The 18092-nt window shown below is 35.2% G+C and overlaps 1 protein-coding gene across 3 annotated transcripts in view; it reads right to left on the minus strand.

The window, feature by feature from the left end:
* Positions 1 to 18092, minus strand: part of DMD (dystrophin) — a 2123648-nt gene that overhangs the window by 766023 nt on the left and 1339533 nt on the right. For all 3 annotated transcript variants that reach the window (XM_057539128.1, XM_057539123.1, XM_057539124.1), the window contains one exon: positions 7131 to 7295. In XM_057539128.1, the coding sequence (XP_057395111.1) occupies positions 7131 to 7295 (165 nt within the window). The remainder of the gene's footprint in view (positions 1 to 7130; positions 7296 to 18092) is intronic.

Consider the following 18092-nt stretch of genomic DNA (forward strand, 5'->3'; position numbering starts at 1 on the left):
CATATTTGACAACCTTTGATATTTTGCCTTCCACAAATCAAATCCTAAATGAAATCTTGATCTCAAGCTGCCTTGAAAATCTCAAAGGATTTGTTCTCTCACCTTCTAAAAATAGATTAAGAATAATTAGGTTTATGTGATATGCTGAGTTGCATGTAATGTATCCCTAGGTTATATTTGTATGGGTCAAATGTTATTAATATAAATATTTCAGTACTTATATGAAGTTCCTAGAAATTTGTCAATGCCCTTGCTGTTCATGGCATAACCTGGTGCTGCTCTGCCTAATATTAGACAATGACAGTATAATGTTATCAGTAGTAACTTCAGTTATTACATTAAAATGGTGTGTGCCACAAAAATAACAACATTCCCTTGTCAAATGAACTTCCATCAGATCTTTAACCATGATTATTTGAAGCCTTTTGTCATTTACAGATATCTGTTGTTTTATTCGGAGGCTTCCCAGAAAGTGCTTCTTGTCAGTTACAGGCCAAAATGCTTATCTTCAAGAAAAAGGGACTATCTCCTAAACTCTTGGAAAGGACTACACCAGGTATTCTAGGGCACAGGCTTCTGAGAGCTTTGTTTAAATGACTTTGTGACCATACCACTGGACTGACTCAGGATTTCCAGAACTCTAGTGGAGAAGCTAATGGGTTTTAGGAAACTGCTAACCTGAGATCAAGTAAAACAAGAATCAATTACATAGAACTGAATGAACTGATGAAGGATGATTTGATTAGGGTTTTTTTGGGAATATGGTTGATGCTTTAATGTTCCATTTTCTTAACATTAAGAACTCCTTTTTCTTTTTACTTACGCTATCTATAACTCATAGTAATTTAGTAGATTACATTTCTGTGGAGAGAAATGAAACATTTATCTTTTCTCCCTGCCTGATCCCTCCAGAACTCAGAAACTCTTATCAAGTATTCTTATTTTCATGGCAATATATTTATTTGCATAGGTTCAGTAAGAATCTGTCCTTTATGTAACAGGACATAATTGAGAAAATTGATTATATAACCAAGGCTTTGACTGGAATGTCATATTTAAGAATGATGTGCATAGAATCAGATATGACCAGACAGTTTTAGAAAACCACAGTTAATTTTACGGAGACAATACTTACAAAGCCCTCTTGGGAAAACTGGCCTAGGACCTGGCTTACAGGATGCCCAGCCTTATAGGTGAATAAGGAAGGTCACTTCCTGGCAGGCCCAGGAAAACTTAGGATATTTTAAGGATTTCAAGAATAGAAGAATTCACCCAAATCTATAGGCATGTCAGGTAAAATCTGATTTCAAGTTCTTGGCTTGGCTTCTTAATCTCATGAGGCTTTTAAAAGTCAAAACTGAAATTCATTATGAAAATTTTCAGCAAAACAAACTTTAAAAGGCCTATGTGGTAAATTATTATTCCTGCTGCATCTGTATAAATAAAGAGCTCAGCCTTATTTTGTAAACAAGAATAAACTTACTTTGAGTATCTTTGATCAAATGGGAGGTTACTGTATGGAAAATTTTTATGTTTCAATAGAAAACTATAGCATACCTTTGTGGGTTATCAGATTCTGGTCCTGTTCATTGCCATTGAGCTATTTTACTTTTCTTTGTAGAGTACATGATTTTGTTACCTACCCGTAAATTGGACTGGATCCTGCTGTCTTACAGCTATTACCAGATTTTCAATTATTCTCATTTCCTTCAATATCTGGCCACAGCTCTCCAAATTAATGTTTCCAATTTTTCTCCCACTCTCCTGTCTTGGCATGACTGAGAACTAAAAGCTGACTGTCCAGATCCTTATTGAGAGTCTACATCGTCTTGGAGCTAAACTTTTCGCCCTAGGCTCTAAAGAAGCCCTGATAGCTGAAGCTGAATAACTTGATATATACTTCAAAAGACTCATCAGCACAGTAGATTATGTATGGACAATCTTCATGCCTGGAGCTGCTGCTGTGTGGGCTACTCAGGAAGTTCACCAGAACTCCCACATCTTTCATGCTCTGCCCCAGGAAATAACCATGACTGTGGACAATCTTACTAAAACCTCTCTGATGTCTGTGCCATCACCAAAAACATTCAAGCTGCAAACCAAGAAATCCATCAAATGGCCACTGCCATCCTCACTCCATTATCTAAAAATGCTTCCAGCACAACATCTAGGAATTTTCTTAAGTGGCTACCCTCTGGCCTCAGAAACTGGGTTTATAGTCTGCTCTAACAATTAATCTTTCTTCTTCTTACCTGCATAAAAAGCTCCCTCATTAAATACCTGATTGCTCACACCATCCAGCAAATACCCTCTACACCCAAGTCTCAGAGTCAGTTCAACTAGTCTTTCAACAACAGAAAGCTTCTAAAATGAACTACATGGAGTAGCTTTCCTAAGTTGTTCAATCAGAAACCTAGTTTCCCTTGAACAAAAAAGGGACTGACAAAGATGGCTGTAACATTCTCCTTTAGCTTGATTAAAATTTAGATAGGTTTCTTCCTGATTATGGGACTGACATCTCTTTTCTTAGCACATTTACTTTAGAAAACTTTCTATTATAAATTTCTTCTCTGCCCTTTTGAGATGTAAATCTTTTACAACCCAGGCATAGCTTTTTCAAGGACCTGGGAGCCATCCTTTTGAAATGTGAACATCCAGAAGGATAGTACCCTATCTCCTAGTCTCTGTAGGAAGACAGTAGTTTACCTTCAATAAGTGACAGCTAGCAAACACAGATGGCCTAATCACAAGAACCAACCTCCCTGTTAATGTCCTCGAGTACTTCTCCCCTAGCTCATCCCAACGCTTAAAATCTTTCTTGCCTTTTCTTTCAATGGAGTTGAGTTCAATCTCTCTCCCCTACTGCAATAGTCTTGAATAAAGTCTTACTTGCGTATTAAGTTGTCCCATGCAATTTTTCTTTGACAACACTCACAGCAATGTGAACACGTGCAGAGAAGGATTTTGGTGTTCAGATACTTAAACATTCAGTCACTACAGTTGTGTCCTTTGGTACTTTTCAGTGTGGATTTGACATCATGGACAATTAAGTGTCTTACATGGTAAGGAAGAGTCAGTACAACACTGTCATGCTTTTTAATGGACCACAGGTGGAAAGTCATTCTTGAGGGGAGGAAAAAACCCTCCCTGTCATCAATATGAGCATAATATAGTCAGTAAGACAACATAAAATTATATGCCCCCTCCCCACCTCATATTTAAATGAAAGGTTTGGGGGCCTTCCCTGGCAGTCCAGTGGTTAAGACTGTGCTTCCAATGCAAGGGGCATGTGTTTGATCCCTGGTCAGGGAACAAAGATCCCACATGCCACATAGCATGGCCAAAATAAATAAATAAATTAATTAATTAATTTTTAAAAAGTTTGGAAAGCATTAGTTAGGCAGTTTCATGTCAGATAACTAGTATATCTCCAGGTCATTATTGAAAGCATTCATTAAAGATTAAAAGCATAAGACCCTTCATAGAAAATTTAACTGGTTCCTGGTTCTTAGCATTCAATTATCATTTCTTTAATCTAAAATCAACATATTTGGTGTCTAAATTGAGAGTACATTTGAAAATCAAAATTCAAAGGCATGCCTTCTAGTGGGCTGACTGATGGGAAAGGGCTGTGATTATGCCTAATTTTCACCCTCTACATCACGATCTCATTGATTATGTTTCTCAGCTTGCCAAGGGTTCTGTGAGGTGATTTTCAAGATGAATATTGCTATTTGCAGGATTTCCTGAATAAGAATATTTCGGGAGTAAATTGCACAAACCAAGCGATGTGCAGTCAATTTTCACTCCAGCATAAACAATGTATTAGAACAGAGCCCTTAAGGCTTTTTTTATTTGGGTTTCATTACACAGCTAGCTGCATTTCATCAATAAGCATGAAGTGCGAAGCAGGCAAAACCGAGGCTCACAGAGCATATTACATATTTTTCTAACAGGTGCTCAGAGTTTGACTAGAGAAAACAAATCACCTGGATGGCAAGGCCTTAGGCCCTTTTTTTCAGAGGAAGTCATGGCCACCATGGCCAGACAAGGACAATTTCTTTAAATTTAGGAAATAGAGGCTGCTTGGGCATCTACTTTCTTTGCATTAACTCATTCCTAAGATTTTTTTTAAAGGTATTTCTCTCTCTGTGTTAAAAAATGGGCATGTCCTCAAAGCTGTATACAAACTTTTTGGTTTCCAGTAGTTTGAAGTTAAGCCAAGTCCATTTTCCCATATTCCTTTAACTGAAAAAGAAGTTTAATCTCTAAGCAGAGGGCTATAGAAGGCTGTACAGATTAAAATCGCATATCTTTTAGCAGAAGAACTCTGTGCAATCTTAATAAATAATTCATTAGACAGTGAATATAGATAGAAGCTAGACAAAGAAGGATAAAGAACTAGGTAGGTTAGTAAATTATTCACACAGGTCACTATTTCCTGATTACAAGTTAGGGGTCTGAGAATTATAGGAAGAATTTTTTGAGTCATCATATATATGATTTTATGATCTTTTTTTTGCCTTGGATACAGCCACAAGCAGAAGAAAAAGGCTAAAGGAATATTTTTGAAATCTACACTCCAGAGATGAAAAACTCAGGATATGCACAGAGGACTGAAGCCAAGGAGTTTTACTGCCAGGGAAAAAGCAGCTGCCTCTCCCCTCAGTGATTTAGACTGAGCGGCAGGAGGGCAAATATCATGACTCCTGAAACTATACACAGCAGTGACAGTGGTGTCTTGGAGCTTTAATAAAGGAAAGTGATTAACACAGCTGAGAGTAGCTTTCATGCTAAACTGCAGGGACCCATTTGGCAGGAACCTATGGGCCATGGACAAAGGCTCAATGAAAGTTTTTAATATTTGAGCACTATTCTGGGGTACACACATTGGGACTAAAGTTACTTTGGTTGAGTCAACAACATCCATTTGTATCAGAGGATTTTGTTATCTTTTCTCTTAAATATATTCCACGTAGAGAGAAAGCTCACATTGAATATATTTTTCATTATTTTAGTGAAGAAGCACATTCTAACTGAAGATTGTATTTAAATCTGAGTGCTTTTATATCTGAGTTCCAAAAAGCTATTTCTGGTTGGGAATAAAGAGTTTATGGCCTTTCCTCTCGTCACACTAAATCAAGAGATATTTAAGAATATACTCGATCCAAGATAATTGAGAATCTGGCTGACGTTATTGTTCATTGGACCAAGTAACTGTCCTTCTTTGTTGAGATTATTTATTGAGTAATGAAAAATCAGTATTGATGAGATGCAGTTGCACTGGAGAAGGGGTGCTAGTCAAATACCTCTGAGGACACTAGGTGCTAGTTAGGTGGAAAAACTGAAAGGATACCAGAACTGATGGCTTCCCTGCATGATGATGTGCTTTGCACTCACCCAGTCTTGTCCCTGTGACCACACATGACTCAAATGTAGGGTGACGGGTCCATCAGAAGCTGCACCTTGGTGTCAAGACCTCCACTCTGTCATCACTGCACTGGATATGTTTTCACTTGTCCTGTATACTTTCTTAAAGTTAACTAAATTTGTTCTGGGTAAAACCTATTGTGACTTGAATTTAATTGTCAAACTGAACCCAAGACCATGCCACTGGTTGAGTAGCCTGGGTTTTGCACTGGTGAAATGATGTCTACTTGTGACTTATCATCAGCTCTGGTGGGTAGCTATCGGAATGGGAGATGTAAACATGCCAAGAAGAAGTAAGGTAAAAGTAGTGTAGTGCACTTTGCAAATATAACTCTTTTTAGGTGTGGCAAACCTTTCTGTATCTCTCTCCTTTCCTCACTCAAGTACATCCTTCCTAAATGTTCATTAACTCTTCTCTAAAAGATCCTCACACTTGCTTTTATACTTATCTCCTAGCAAAACACCAACTAGATAGTGATAAAACCATTAGGTTGTTATAGTCCTGGAAAGCAAATAAATTGAATAATTTGGGTCAATGAATTAAAAGAAAAAACTTTTCTCAAAGATATTATTTAACTTATTTAGTCTGAAGTTACCCATCATTACATTAATTAATAGGCTGTGCTTTCAATTGAATTGGTTTATGTGATTGGCCACTTAATGTTGTTGGCCCATAGGAGATGCAAAACAAAGGGAATTATATTGGGACAAATCCTTGAAATGGGCTCCTGGGAAGGGAGAAAAGATAGGAACAATCAGTGCGTACAGGGACACTAAGAGGAGGAGCTGGTGGTGTCCAATTGGCATGTTTGTCTGGAGCCCTAAGCTTACCTATAGCATCTCATTACCATTCTGGGTGCCTCATTAACATCTTTATTCATTGATTTAAAAATGCTTACAAGTACCCACCATACACTGAGCCCTGGGATGGGGGTGTTCAGAAATGAGTGGGACAGGCAGGTAAGTAAGAAGATGCCTTGTGCGTTCAAAGAACAGTGTGATGAGGTACTCAGGTCTCTAAAATTTGTCAATCAACGTACAAAGACTATAGGAGATGGATACAGAGGTTTATAAGCAATCCTAAAAGGGTTTTTCACTCTACTAGGGGTATGTAAGAAGGCTTTGAAGAAGCAATGACATTGAATTCAGTCTTAATGGATGGAGGAAAATTCATCATGCCAAAAAATGAGACAGAAGTCATTTAAAGAAGAGAGAAGATCAAGAACACAGACATGGCATGAAACCACATGCATATAAAGATAACTATATAATTTGTTGTATCTAGAATACAAGAGGAGATTGTTGGCAGAATAAGAGGATACCAAGGTAAACTGGAGTCAGTCTGAGAGGGTTTTATAATGTCTACTAAGGAGTCTATACTTCACTTTGTAGGCACTTAGTCTCCAAAATGACTTCAGTTTTAGATAAGGAGTCTACAAACATATTAAGTACAATTCAAGTAGGGATGGAAAATGGATCGTAGTAACAAGTATAATGAAGACATTCTGGTGATATGAGTTCAATGAAACATCATTGCTAGTAAATGCCAGAAGAAAAAACAAAAAATGCTACTCAAGTAATAATAATTATTATTAGCATTATAACAACAATGATGATGGTGATGATGATAACAAATGAGAAATTTATTTCAGTGATATTGCCACTCTTGAAAAATAATATTTAGAGCAAAAAGTCTTTACCTTAATGTCAAATGGTCCTGTTTGATTTGGTTGGTTGTAAATTTCCAACTGATTCCTAATAGGAGACAGCCACAGAAGCAGATGATTTAATTGCTCTTCAAGCTGTCCAAGGTCTTTTATGTGAGCCTCAATTTCTCCTTGTTTCTCAGGTAAAACTCTAGAAACCTATAGGGAAAAACAATGTAAAAGAGTCTCATGATTTAGAAAAAAAAAGGAAAAAGAAATGTTTTCAAAAGCTATTTGTTATGAAATGTTATAGAAATTTATGGAATTTGGTATTTTAACAGCATGATATTGATTACATACATGTGTTACACATTAGGATTTAATTCATGTTTTACAAATCATTGATTAATAGTCTTTCCAAAATTCTATACTTTGAAGACAATAAGCCTTTTATTGAAATACAAAACACACACCCACACAAATGCACACCCAACTCCGACCGACAAAAGTAAAGAAGTGTATTCTTCACTTACCCACTCATTCATTAAACATAATGATGTCTTGTGTATTATATGCCAGACTCTCTGCCTTTGTACTTGTTTCTAACTTTCTTTTATGTTAAGGAAAATTGTACAAGGAAATTCTTTTATGTACAAAGAAGACTGGTGAGGTAAGCATTTTTGTGATCTGTAGTTTGCGAGCTCTAGTATAACCAAGTAAAACAGAATCAGATGATTGGAATGAAAAGTAAAAAGAACATCTGAATTAGAGTAAACTATCATGGAATGATTATAAGTGATTTTTATTAAGGACTTACTATGTGCCAAGCAACCGTGTTTGGAAGTTTCACATTTATTGTCTTCTTTAATCTGCCCAACAACTCTATTATACAGATACTATTATCCCAATTTTATAACCTTCTATAACTTTATCCCTGGTTGAAAACCCTAAATAACTTGGGAAGCACTGTCGTATGCTGTTCAACATTGTGAGGTCTAGAGTTACGCTGCTTGGTTTTAAATTGGGGTTCTGGAATACCCTGGCAGTCCAGTGGTTAGGAATCTGTGCTTCCACTGCAGGGGACATGGGTTCGATCGCTGGTCTGGGAAGTAAGATCCCGCATGCCCCGCGGCCAAAAAAAAAAAAAATCATGTTTCCATCCCTTTTGTTAACATTTTAGCCAAGTTTTCCTTAACTCCCAATGCCTTCTCTTATAGAATGAGGACAATGATAGTACCTGCTTCATAGAGTCAGAGTAAGGATTAAATAAAGTAATCCATGTAAATAGTTTACAGCAATATTCTGCATGATAGTGAATGATAATAAAATCATTCAATGTTAGTGATTATTGCTCCAACTCAAGTGTATGCAGAGAGACAGATAAGCAAGAGTAAAGCCTTTTTCTTCAGATTATCAAGGGCTAAAACAGGTACGCAGGAATAAAGAGTGTGAACTTGCAATGGCAACTCTTTATGATATTATTAATTATACTCTACTAATAATATAAATATAATATTACATTGTAATATGAACACAAATGTTACAATATGCATCTATTATATATTATCATGATATCATGAGTAATAATAGAAAACATTTTAAAAGTAAACTAGATAAGCATACTAATATAGTAGCACATCATCTAAATAATGCCCCATACTTTGGACCAATCATTTCAGAAACTTCTAAAAGAGCTAACTAGTGAGCATTATATTCTTTATTTGGACCCAAGAGTTGTGGGGTGAAAAGGAGATACATTAGTGGACAAAATAACCAATCAATTAATTTATAGGGGAAAGAACATTATATAAGCTCTTATTATATGTGGACAACATGTATTTTGAAATATATTGTGAATACATTTGTATATATTTTGTAAAGTGCATGCAAATTCATGAGTAAAGGGTTAACATCTAGCCTGCGCTGATGCAGGCCAGCCTGGGATTGACCTTAGGTTCCCACAACAATGTTTCCTTGGGACACTAACTTTAAGATGAATGGGAAATGCTGGGGCTGGCTTGCTTGTTGTATGGAACTATTCCTGGATTGGAGAAGCTGTGAGTTGATATTAGGACCTTGGGCCTATATGACTAAAATGGAGTAAAAGACAGAAGGGAAATAGAGGCTGTGGCTTCTATTTAAAGTGACCTGCACAAACTCTGGCTTTCACCCCTGGCAGCTTTTCCCTGTGTGGATAAGGAGTCAAAAGAAGCAATGTGTGTGGGTAGCATGGAATGTCTGCCCATGAATAATGAATCATGATACTGTATCTGCGTTGTCTCACTTGTATCCTGCTATAAAGCCAAGTAAACATACTATTAGATGAAGGCCTATTTGAATTTCATGAGTTCTAACCCATAAGGACATCTACAGCACTGAACTATATTTATACATGTATTGGGTTGGCCAAAAAGTTCGTTTGGGTTTTCCCGTAGCACTCTCACATACACATATTGGATTGGCCAAAAAGTTTGTTCGGGTTTTTCTGTAAGACGGATTTTTGGCCAATCCAATATGCGTGTGTGAGTGTGTTATAGCTGATATCACAAATATAATTCCATGCATATAACATATAATCTAATAATGCCCTCAACTTATCTTTTTCAGCATTTATAAGGAGGGACCTAAACAGTTTATTTTTATTGGGTCATTTTCTACTCACAAGTAAATGTAAAAAGCATTTTATTGCTTCAATGTACAGCATCTAAGAGCCTCTAGATTCTGAAGCTACTGGAAATAATAGTCATCATACATTCCTAAAATCTCTAAAATCGAGTTGCAAACTCATTTTTATATCTGATCACAAAATAGTTCACGTTTCATTTAGGCTTTATATATAAGTGCAGAAATCTGGATAACTTTTAGCGAAGCCTGTTGGTTTCCTTCTCATCCTCCTAACTCATCCCTTCCTGGTTATAGAGATAGAACAACCCCCGACAGAAAACAGTACAATGGGTGAGATTTGACTAACATCTGGAATAATTAAATGACACACGTAGTTTTCAGCTTAGTTGTGATACCTACATTAGATACAGCCTCACAGACCTTGTGTTTCCCACTATCATAGCATTTACTTTATACTATTTAATTTGTTATTTACATTTAATTTCTGGATGGACTAGGTTCCTACACATGATAGGTCTTCAATAAATATCTGTTGAATGAAAGAAAAACAATTTCCAGATTCAGGATTAATTTCTTTTTTTCTCAATGTAAGAAGCAATACATGTCCAGAGTAGTCAACGACATAAAAAAAAATGTAATTTTATCCTCAGGTTAAACAGCTTTAATTAAAAAACAAAAATATTAGTAAATTGGACTATATAAAAATCAGAAACTTATGCATGGTAAAGAAAACTAAAAGCAAAGTTAAAGGACAAATGACAAATTATGAAAGAAAATATTCGTGACAGACATCTCAGATAACGTATTAATTTTCCTAACCCATAAGAGAGCATCTGCAAATTAATATGAATAAGGCCAACAACCAAAAAGAAAATAGGACAAAATTTAAGGGCAGTTCAAAAAAAAAAACCACAAATGGATTTTAAACATACAAAAAGAAGTTATGCTTTGGCCACAATGAGAGATCTAAAACTTTCAACTATTGTACTGATAACAAAATCCAAGTCTAAAAACACACTATGCTGACAAGGCTGTGGAAAACTCAGACTCTTACACATGGCCAATGGGATGGCAATTTGGCAATATCTATCAAATGCATATAACCTTTGACCCAGAACTTTTACTTCTAGGAATTCATCTTGTAGGTATATTTCTGGAACTAAAATCAACGTTTGGGGATGGTAGGGCAGATGGTAGATGGGGTGGGGGATTTTTCACTAATTTTTTAATTTTTGGAAAATATAAATGTATTACCTTTGCAAAGATATAAGTTAATTTACAAAGGAAAACTACTAGCTTTTCTTCTCACCAAAAAGTAGTGGGGAGAAATTATACTTTATATATTTTAATAACAAATCATGATTAATAGGATATAACATGTCTAAAGCCATCAGTCAAAAATCTTCTGATTATTTTCCCAGGACAACATCACTTAGTTAATGATAGGGTGCAATTTGAGACCTTCTAGCACATAATTTCTGTGCTCCCTCTCTGCCCTTCAAAACAGCCTTCAGGAACTGATGGCTTCTTCTACATAGTTCATGGAAAAAGATAACAGATACAAATAATTTATGATGTAAAATAAGAGTAAGTTCTGTGTCAGTTTCTATGTGTTTTAAAGAAATTTACTGTTATATTTACTACTTCATATTCTTATCAAAATATGGACAGAAACACTTTACTAGTAAAATGTGTCATTTTTCCTAATAATCTTTTTAAGTATTAAAAAACCATGCTCTTCATACAACATGTGCCCTGTGGTGAAAGAAGACACTTAAACACATTCAGTTCCCTTATGTGTTAATTTAGTATCTAACCAAATCTTGACCTAATTTCACACAAGATTAGGTTTCCTTTACTTTCAGTTTTTCAATTTTAATTTCAAATGTGTAGAAGTTTTAGCATTAATATAAATAGAGGTGACTGTTTTAGAAATAAACAGATACTAAATACTAACTTCATATCTTACACCAAAAATATTCTAGAGAAATTAAAGTGTTAGGTGTAAAAAAAATTAATAAGAGCAGAACTAGAATGAAATATTGGTATGGGGAAGCCCTTTAGAAGTGATAGGAATGTGGATAAAGTATTAAATATAACATTTGCATTGTTCATCTAGAAATTAAGGCAGCAGAACTAAAAACAAATAACAACTGGGAATATTTGTAGCATTTATCAAACAAAGGGTAATATTATCACATATAAAAAGATCTTTCAGGGCTTCCCTGGTGGCGCAGTGGTTGAGAATCTGCCTGCTAATGCAGGAGACACGGGTTCGAGCCCTGGTCTGGGAGGATCCCACATGCCGCGGAGCGGCTGGGCCCGTGAGCCACGGCTGCTGAGCCTGCGCTTCTGGAGCCTGTGCCCCGCAACGGGAGGGGCCGCGATAGTGAAAGGCCCGCGCACCGCGATGAAGAGCGGTCCCCGCACCGCGATGAAGAGTGGCCCCCACTTGCCGCAACTGGAGAAAGCCCTCGCACGAACCAAAGACCCAGCACAGCCAAAAATAAAATAAATAAATAAATAAATAAATAAATAAAAATTAAAAAAAAAAAAAAAAGATCTTTCAAAGAAAGGAGATGGAAAATCTACTGGAAAATTGGATAAAGAATATGAACAGGAATTTGGCAAAAAATGCAAACAACCAATAAACAAGAGAAAAGTCCAACCACTAAGTAATCAATCAAATGCAAATTAAAACAGCAATGATATACCATCACTTGCCTATTATATTGGCTTTTTAAAAAGGTTATTTGTCAAAATTCTGTAGAGTAAGCACTCTTACATTTTAGGATAAATTCTTACATTTGTAGGGAGTAATTTGGTAATTCATACCAAAAAGCAAGCCATCTACCCTAAAAACTACAAACATTACTGAGAGATTAAGGAAAACCTAAGCAAAAAGAGGAATATACCTTGTTCCTCTATTGGAAGGAGCCAACTGAAGGAATCGATTAAAAGTTCCAATACTGTAAGAATATCAGTTCTCTTCAAATAGTGCGTAAATTCAGTGCAACCCTTAACAAAATTGCAGCAGCTAGTTTTTAATAAAAATTGACACGCCAACTCTAAGATTTATATGGAAATGCAAAGGGCCAAAAATATCCAAGGCAATTTTGAAAAATAACAAAGTTTAAGAATGTTTACAAGCAGATATCAATATTTATTATAGTTAATTATGTGTGGTATGGCTGTGAGAACAAATAGACTACATATATTTACTTAATTTATGACAATGGTGCCCACTTTAGTTAAGTGGATTGTGGATGATCTTTTCAATAAATGGTTCCAGGTTAATTGGATAGAATCTTGACTCCTACTCAATACCGTACACAAAAAATTAATTCTAGATTGCTGTAGACCTCAATGTAAAAGGTAAACAATAAAAGTTTCTGAAAGAAAACATGGGAAAATATCTTGATGATTTTAGGGTAAGTGATTATTTCTTAAAGAAGATATAAAAAGCACTAGCCATAAAGGAAAAGATTGACATACTGAACTTCATTCATCAAGAGATACTGTTAGGAGAAAAAAGCAAGGCCTAAGTTGGAAGAAGATATTCACAATGCATCTATCTGACAAAGAAGCTGTATTCAAAGAACTCTGACATCTATGAGAAAAAGACAGGTAACTATTTTTTCCCCCCAATGGGCAAAAGATTTGCACAAGAACTTCACATACGTGGATATAAAAATGGCTCTAATTATCAGATGCTCACAAATAAAAACACAATGAGGTATCAGTTCACATTCACTGGAATGGTTAAAAGGAAAAAGAATGAAACTACATATTCTTGATGAGGATGTGGAACAACTGGAACTCTCATACACTGCTGGTGAGAGTGAATTGGTAAACTACATTGGAAAACTGGTGGTATTTCCAAAGCCAAACACACACATATCTTATGACCCAGCCATTCTATTTCAAGTATATCCTAAAGAAAAATGCACATACATGCAGTAAAGGACATGTACATCATAACAGCATTATTCATAATAGCCTCATACTAGACACAACCCAAATGCCTACCAACAGTAGAATGGATAAACTGTGGTATATTCACACAATGGGACACTATAAAGAGAATAAGAAAACAGACTATGGTACCTGCAATAGCATAGAAGAATCTGACAAAAATAATGATGAACAGAATTCAAACATAAGAGCATATACAGGTACTGTATGATTCCATTTATATTAATTCAAAGACAGGCAAAACTAATAGAGGTGTTAGAAATCAGAAAAGTACTTATCCTTGGGTGAGGGTGGTAGCTGGGAAAGGGTTAATAACTGGGAAGAAACATGAGGGAGACTCCCAGGGTAATGTTTGAATTCTTGATCTGGGTGCTAGGAGCATGGGTATGAAAACTTTTTAAAAAATCCATCAACTTCTATTGTTATTATTTGTGCACTTCTTATTTATGCGTTTCTTTTCCTTCAATTTAAAAGATTTCATGAAAATATCTTTAAAGCCTTAAAAGTATTCATTCCTTTAAATTAACGCATGAGGAAATTAAGGTTCAAAACTATATATAATATTCCTAAGTTTACTAGTAAGTGAAAAAAACTTGGCTTTAAGCACTTGGGTTTTCCTGACTCCAAATTCTACTCTTTCCTTTTCTCTTCCCTCCCAAAACGTATGTTCTGCTATCTTTCCAAATCTAACATATTACTTGATAAATGGAGTATTAAAATTCACACTTTTCAAAAGTTTTCATTTTTGTGAGAACAGTCTATACCATTAATTCGCATTATCACTAATGAGATACACAATCAGATGTCAACATTAATATAAAACAATATAAATGAAATGTATTTCAAATATAAACATATTTTGAAAACAAAAGAACTACTATTTGATATTTGTTAATTCATGACTCTATTATATGAGACTACAAGATAAATTAGATTGCGTATTGAATAAATTGTTAGATTATGATTAATCCAAAGTCATGATTAAATGATCTGCATATAACTGCAATAAGTAACTTCTATATTTTGGTAGATTTGTTATTCATTTAAAAATGTTCTTTTACTTTTGATGTAAATGCTATAATTTTTATTTAAAAATCATAAAGAGATCAACTTCAATTTACAATATGAAACTTTCTAACATAAAAAATCAAATAAGCAAAAGAAAAATCAAAACCAAAAACAATACATCTTATATAATTTCACAGACACTCTTAAGATAAAACCGTTGTCATAGATCAATAGGAAAAAGACCAATGCTCAAATGAAAAAAAAATGAACAAGGATCAGAAGCAGACAATTCGTGAAAGAACTATAACTGACGTATAAGTCTATGTTTTTCTATTCTTTTTCAAATTCTTTTCCCATTTAGGTTATTACAGAATATTGAGCAGAGTTCCCTGTGCTTAACAGTACCTATAAGTCTATTAAACTGTTTACTTTCACTAGGAACTACAGGAACAAAACTCAGACAGTGAGCTTCAAATCAATTGATTGATTTGGCAACGATTTAAAAAATTTTATCTTTTATTACTAAATGGTGGTATCACACAATAACAATAGTTCAGGGAATTGGCCCTTCTCATACGCTGCTGGTAAGCAAGCACGTTGGAATATCCCTGAGGGTTGGGGTTGGGAGTGAATGGGGCAGAGCTTTTGCAGTACATATCCAAATATAAACACACTCTTACACTTAGACCACAATTTCTACTTCTAATAGTTTATCTTAAGGTGACAATGATGTGTACGTATATTCAGCTATAAGAATGTTTGCCATAGCCTCATATATAGATGCAAAACATTTAAAATAGCTTACATGCTCACCAATAGGGTATGGGTTGAAAATTATGGGACATCCATCCAGTGAAATACTCTGCAGCCATTTAAACAGTGCTGTAGATAAATATTTAGTGATATGGAAAAATGTACACTGTACCAAAAGTTTAACAGTTGCAATTTCTGGCTAACAGATTGCCTTTTCTTAGTTGCATTTTTAATTTTTCTGCAATGAATATGTACTGCTTTTTAATAAGAATGACTGTTTTACATAAGTACACATGTACACTTCTTCTACAGAAACAGAATATTTGTGCAGTACTTAACAATGTGCCCAGCTTTATTCTAAGTGTTTTTGATATCTCGACATTTAGTAATAACAACTCTATGATGTAGGTACTACTACTGTCCCCATTTTACACATGAAAAACTGACACAGAGAGGCTGAGTGACTTGCCTAAGGTCACACAGCCAATAAGAGGTAACTGAACCAGGATTTGAACCCAAAAAGTGAAGTTTAGAAGCACATGCTCTTAACCACTGTACTATTTTCTCTCCCTTTCCCTTTACTATATGACTTTGAGAAAACAGACTGATACGAGTACAAAAGAAAGTCCACTTTCTTTCATAGAATTTCCTGAAATAAATTCCTTTAGTTACTGATTGGATCTTACTACAATTTCTTCATAACTTTGAAAATATGTGGGATGATAAAGTCCTATTGCCCTTGCAACTACCAAATTCAACTTCCAAAATTGCCACTCGTTGTGTTTCATTTTCTTGCTTAAATCACAGGACTGATTCGCAATTTTCTCCAAATTCTTTAGCCTGCCTTTTGAAAAAACAGCTTGCAACAATTTGACCTTATCTACCATTCTTCACATCTTTCTAATTACAAAACTCCATTTTGGTGAAAATGACGACTTCATTGTTCTTGTTACGCCCCTTGACTTTTCTTCCTTCTGTTTCCGGGTCATCGTCCACTCTGCCATTAAAATGTCTTCTTTTCCCGGTCATCGTCCACTCTGCCATTAAAATGTCTTCTTTTCCCTCAATAAACTATCTCTTTTCCTAATTGACACATATAAAACCCTTCTCCATCCTTCATGTTTTGGGTAATGAAAGTGCCATCTCCTCAGAGAAGATTGCCTGATCCCTCTGGATGGAAATAATTATTCTTTCTAATAAATTCTGTAGCATTTATTATCTGTGCTACTTCATCAGATCCAGTCAGTTATTGCTTTCTTTCTTTACTTTACTCTTCTCCTTCAACTTGTATCTTCCTCCTTTACCTCTCCAAAAAAGCTCAACACACACACACACACACACACACACACACACACACACACAGCCACAACTGAATTTATATATTTGTGTACCCTGACCACCTTCCCTTACATGGTATAACGTCTGTTAAATGAACAATCACACAAACCAATCAATCTTTTGCTAATAGGGCACAGAAGAGAGAAGGCAAAGCTGACAAATAAAAGCAGAGCTCTCTTCAAAGTACTTATGTTCTCACATATGTCACATTTCTAACTCTTCTTTTTGTTCTAGTCTAAGTGTGAATTGCCCAAGCTCACTAGAACAGCAAGAACAGGTCTTGCCTGGCAGCTGCTCTGGTGAAATGTGATTTGGGGAACACAGGAGTATGAAAGGGTAGGATCTGGTAAGTCAAGAGGATTAAGGAACACACGTAGAAGACTCAAATCTTGACATATTTTCTTGTTAGCTATACTGATGTCATGGATTCTGGAGCTAGAGACAAGACTAGATTTACGTTAATTACAGCACTCGCAGGAACATTCAATTAATTCAGTGATGACATACCTAGTAACTACTTTTGTTCAGGCCATTCCCCTATATACTATCCATAAATCTACTGCCTTTTTAGTTGATTCAAGTCATCCACTGTATGACTAAGTATAAACCTTCACTGCCAATACTCATCCACCTTGAAAAAAGCTAAGTAACAGTGCATTCTGAAGGCATCTTAAAAACTACTCTCTTGGAAGTTTTCTAAACTTCCAAAATTTAGTACTACCAATTACATAATTCATGTAGAACATTACCTTCCTTTGGATAAAATACATTTGGTATGAAATATTTGGAGACCTCATTTCACCCTGCATATCTTTCTATCTCAATAAACTAAAGCTACTAGAGAACCAGAACTTAGGAAAGATATTCTCAGGCACAAAACTCAATTATTATTTTACAAGTGGTCTCATGGTAAAATATCTCTCACTAGGAGGTCATTTATTTTCTTTCCCTCTGGAAATTTAATAAAAGAATAATGAATATAAAACAAAAATATACATTATGGTTATATGCCACCAGACATTTTAAAATTATAAATCCATACACAATTTTAAAGTGACCAATTACAATTCATTTTTAGGACAGTCGCCCTCCCAATGGCATAACTCTTGGGATGTTACTTTACAAGTAAGTGGATTTTCTTTTTAAAGTATGTGGCTATTACTTACAATGTTTAAAGATCTATATTTCCTATACTGCTTCTAGTTTTAAGTGAAAGTAACAGTGAAGTCTCCTGTATCAAATCACAGTGTATATTCGTTTCATTGCATAACCACTCCATTACCAGACCTGAATTCTGTTATTATTGCTGAAGATCTG

Source organism: Balaenoptera acutorostrata, chromosome X, assembly GCF_949987535.1.
Source record: "Balaenoptera acutorostrata chromosome X, mBalAcu1.1, whole genome shotgun sequence".
Taxonomy (NCBI): domain Eukaryota; kingdom Metazoa; phylum Chordata; class Mammalia; order Artiodactyla; family Balaenopteridae; genus Balaenoptera; species Balaenoptera acutorostrata.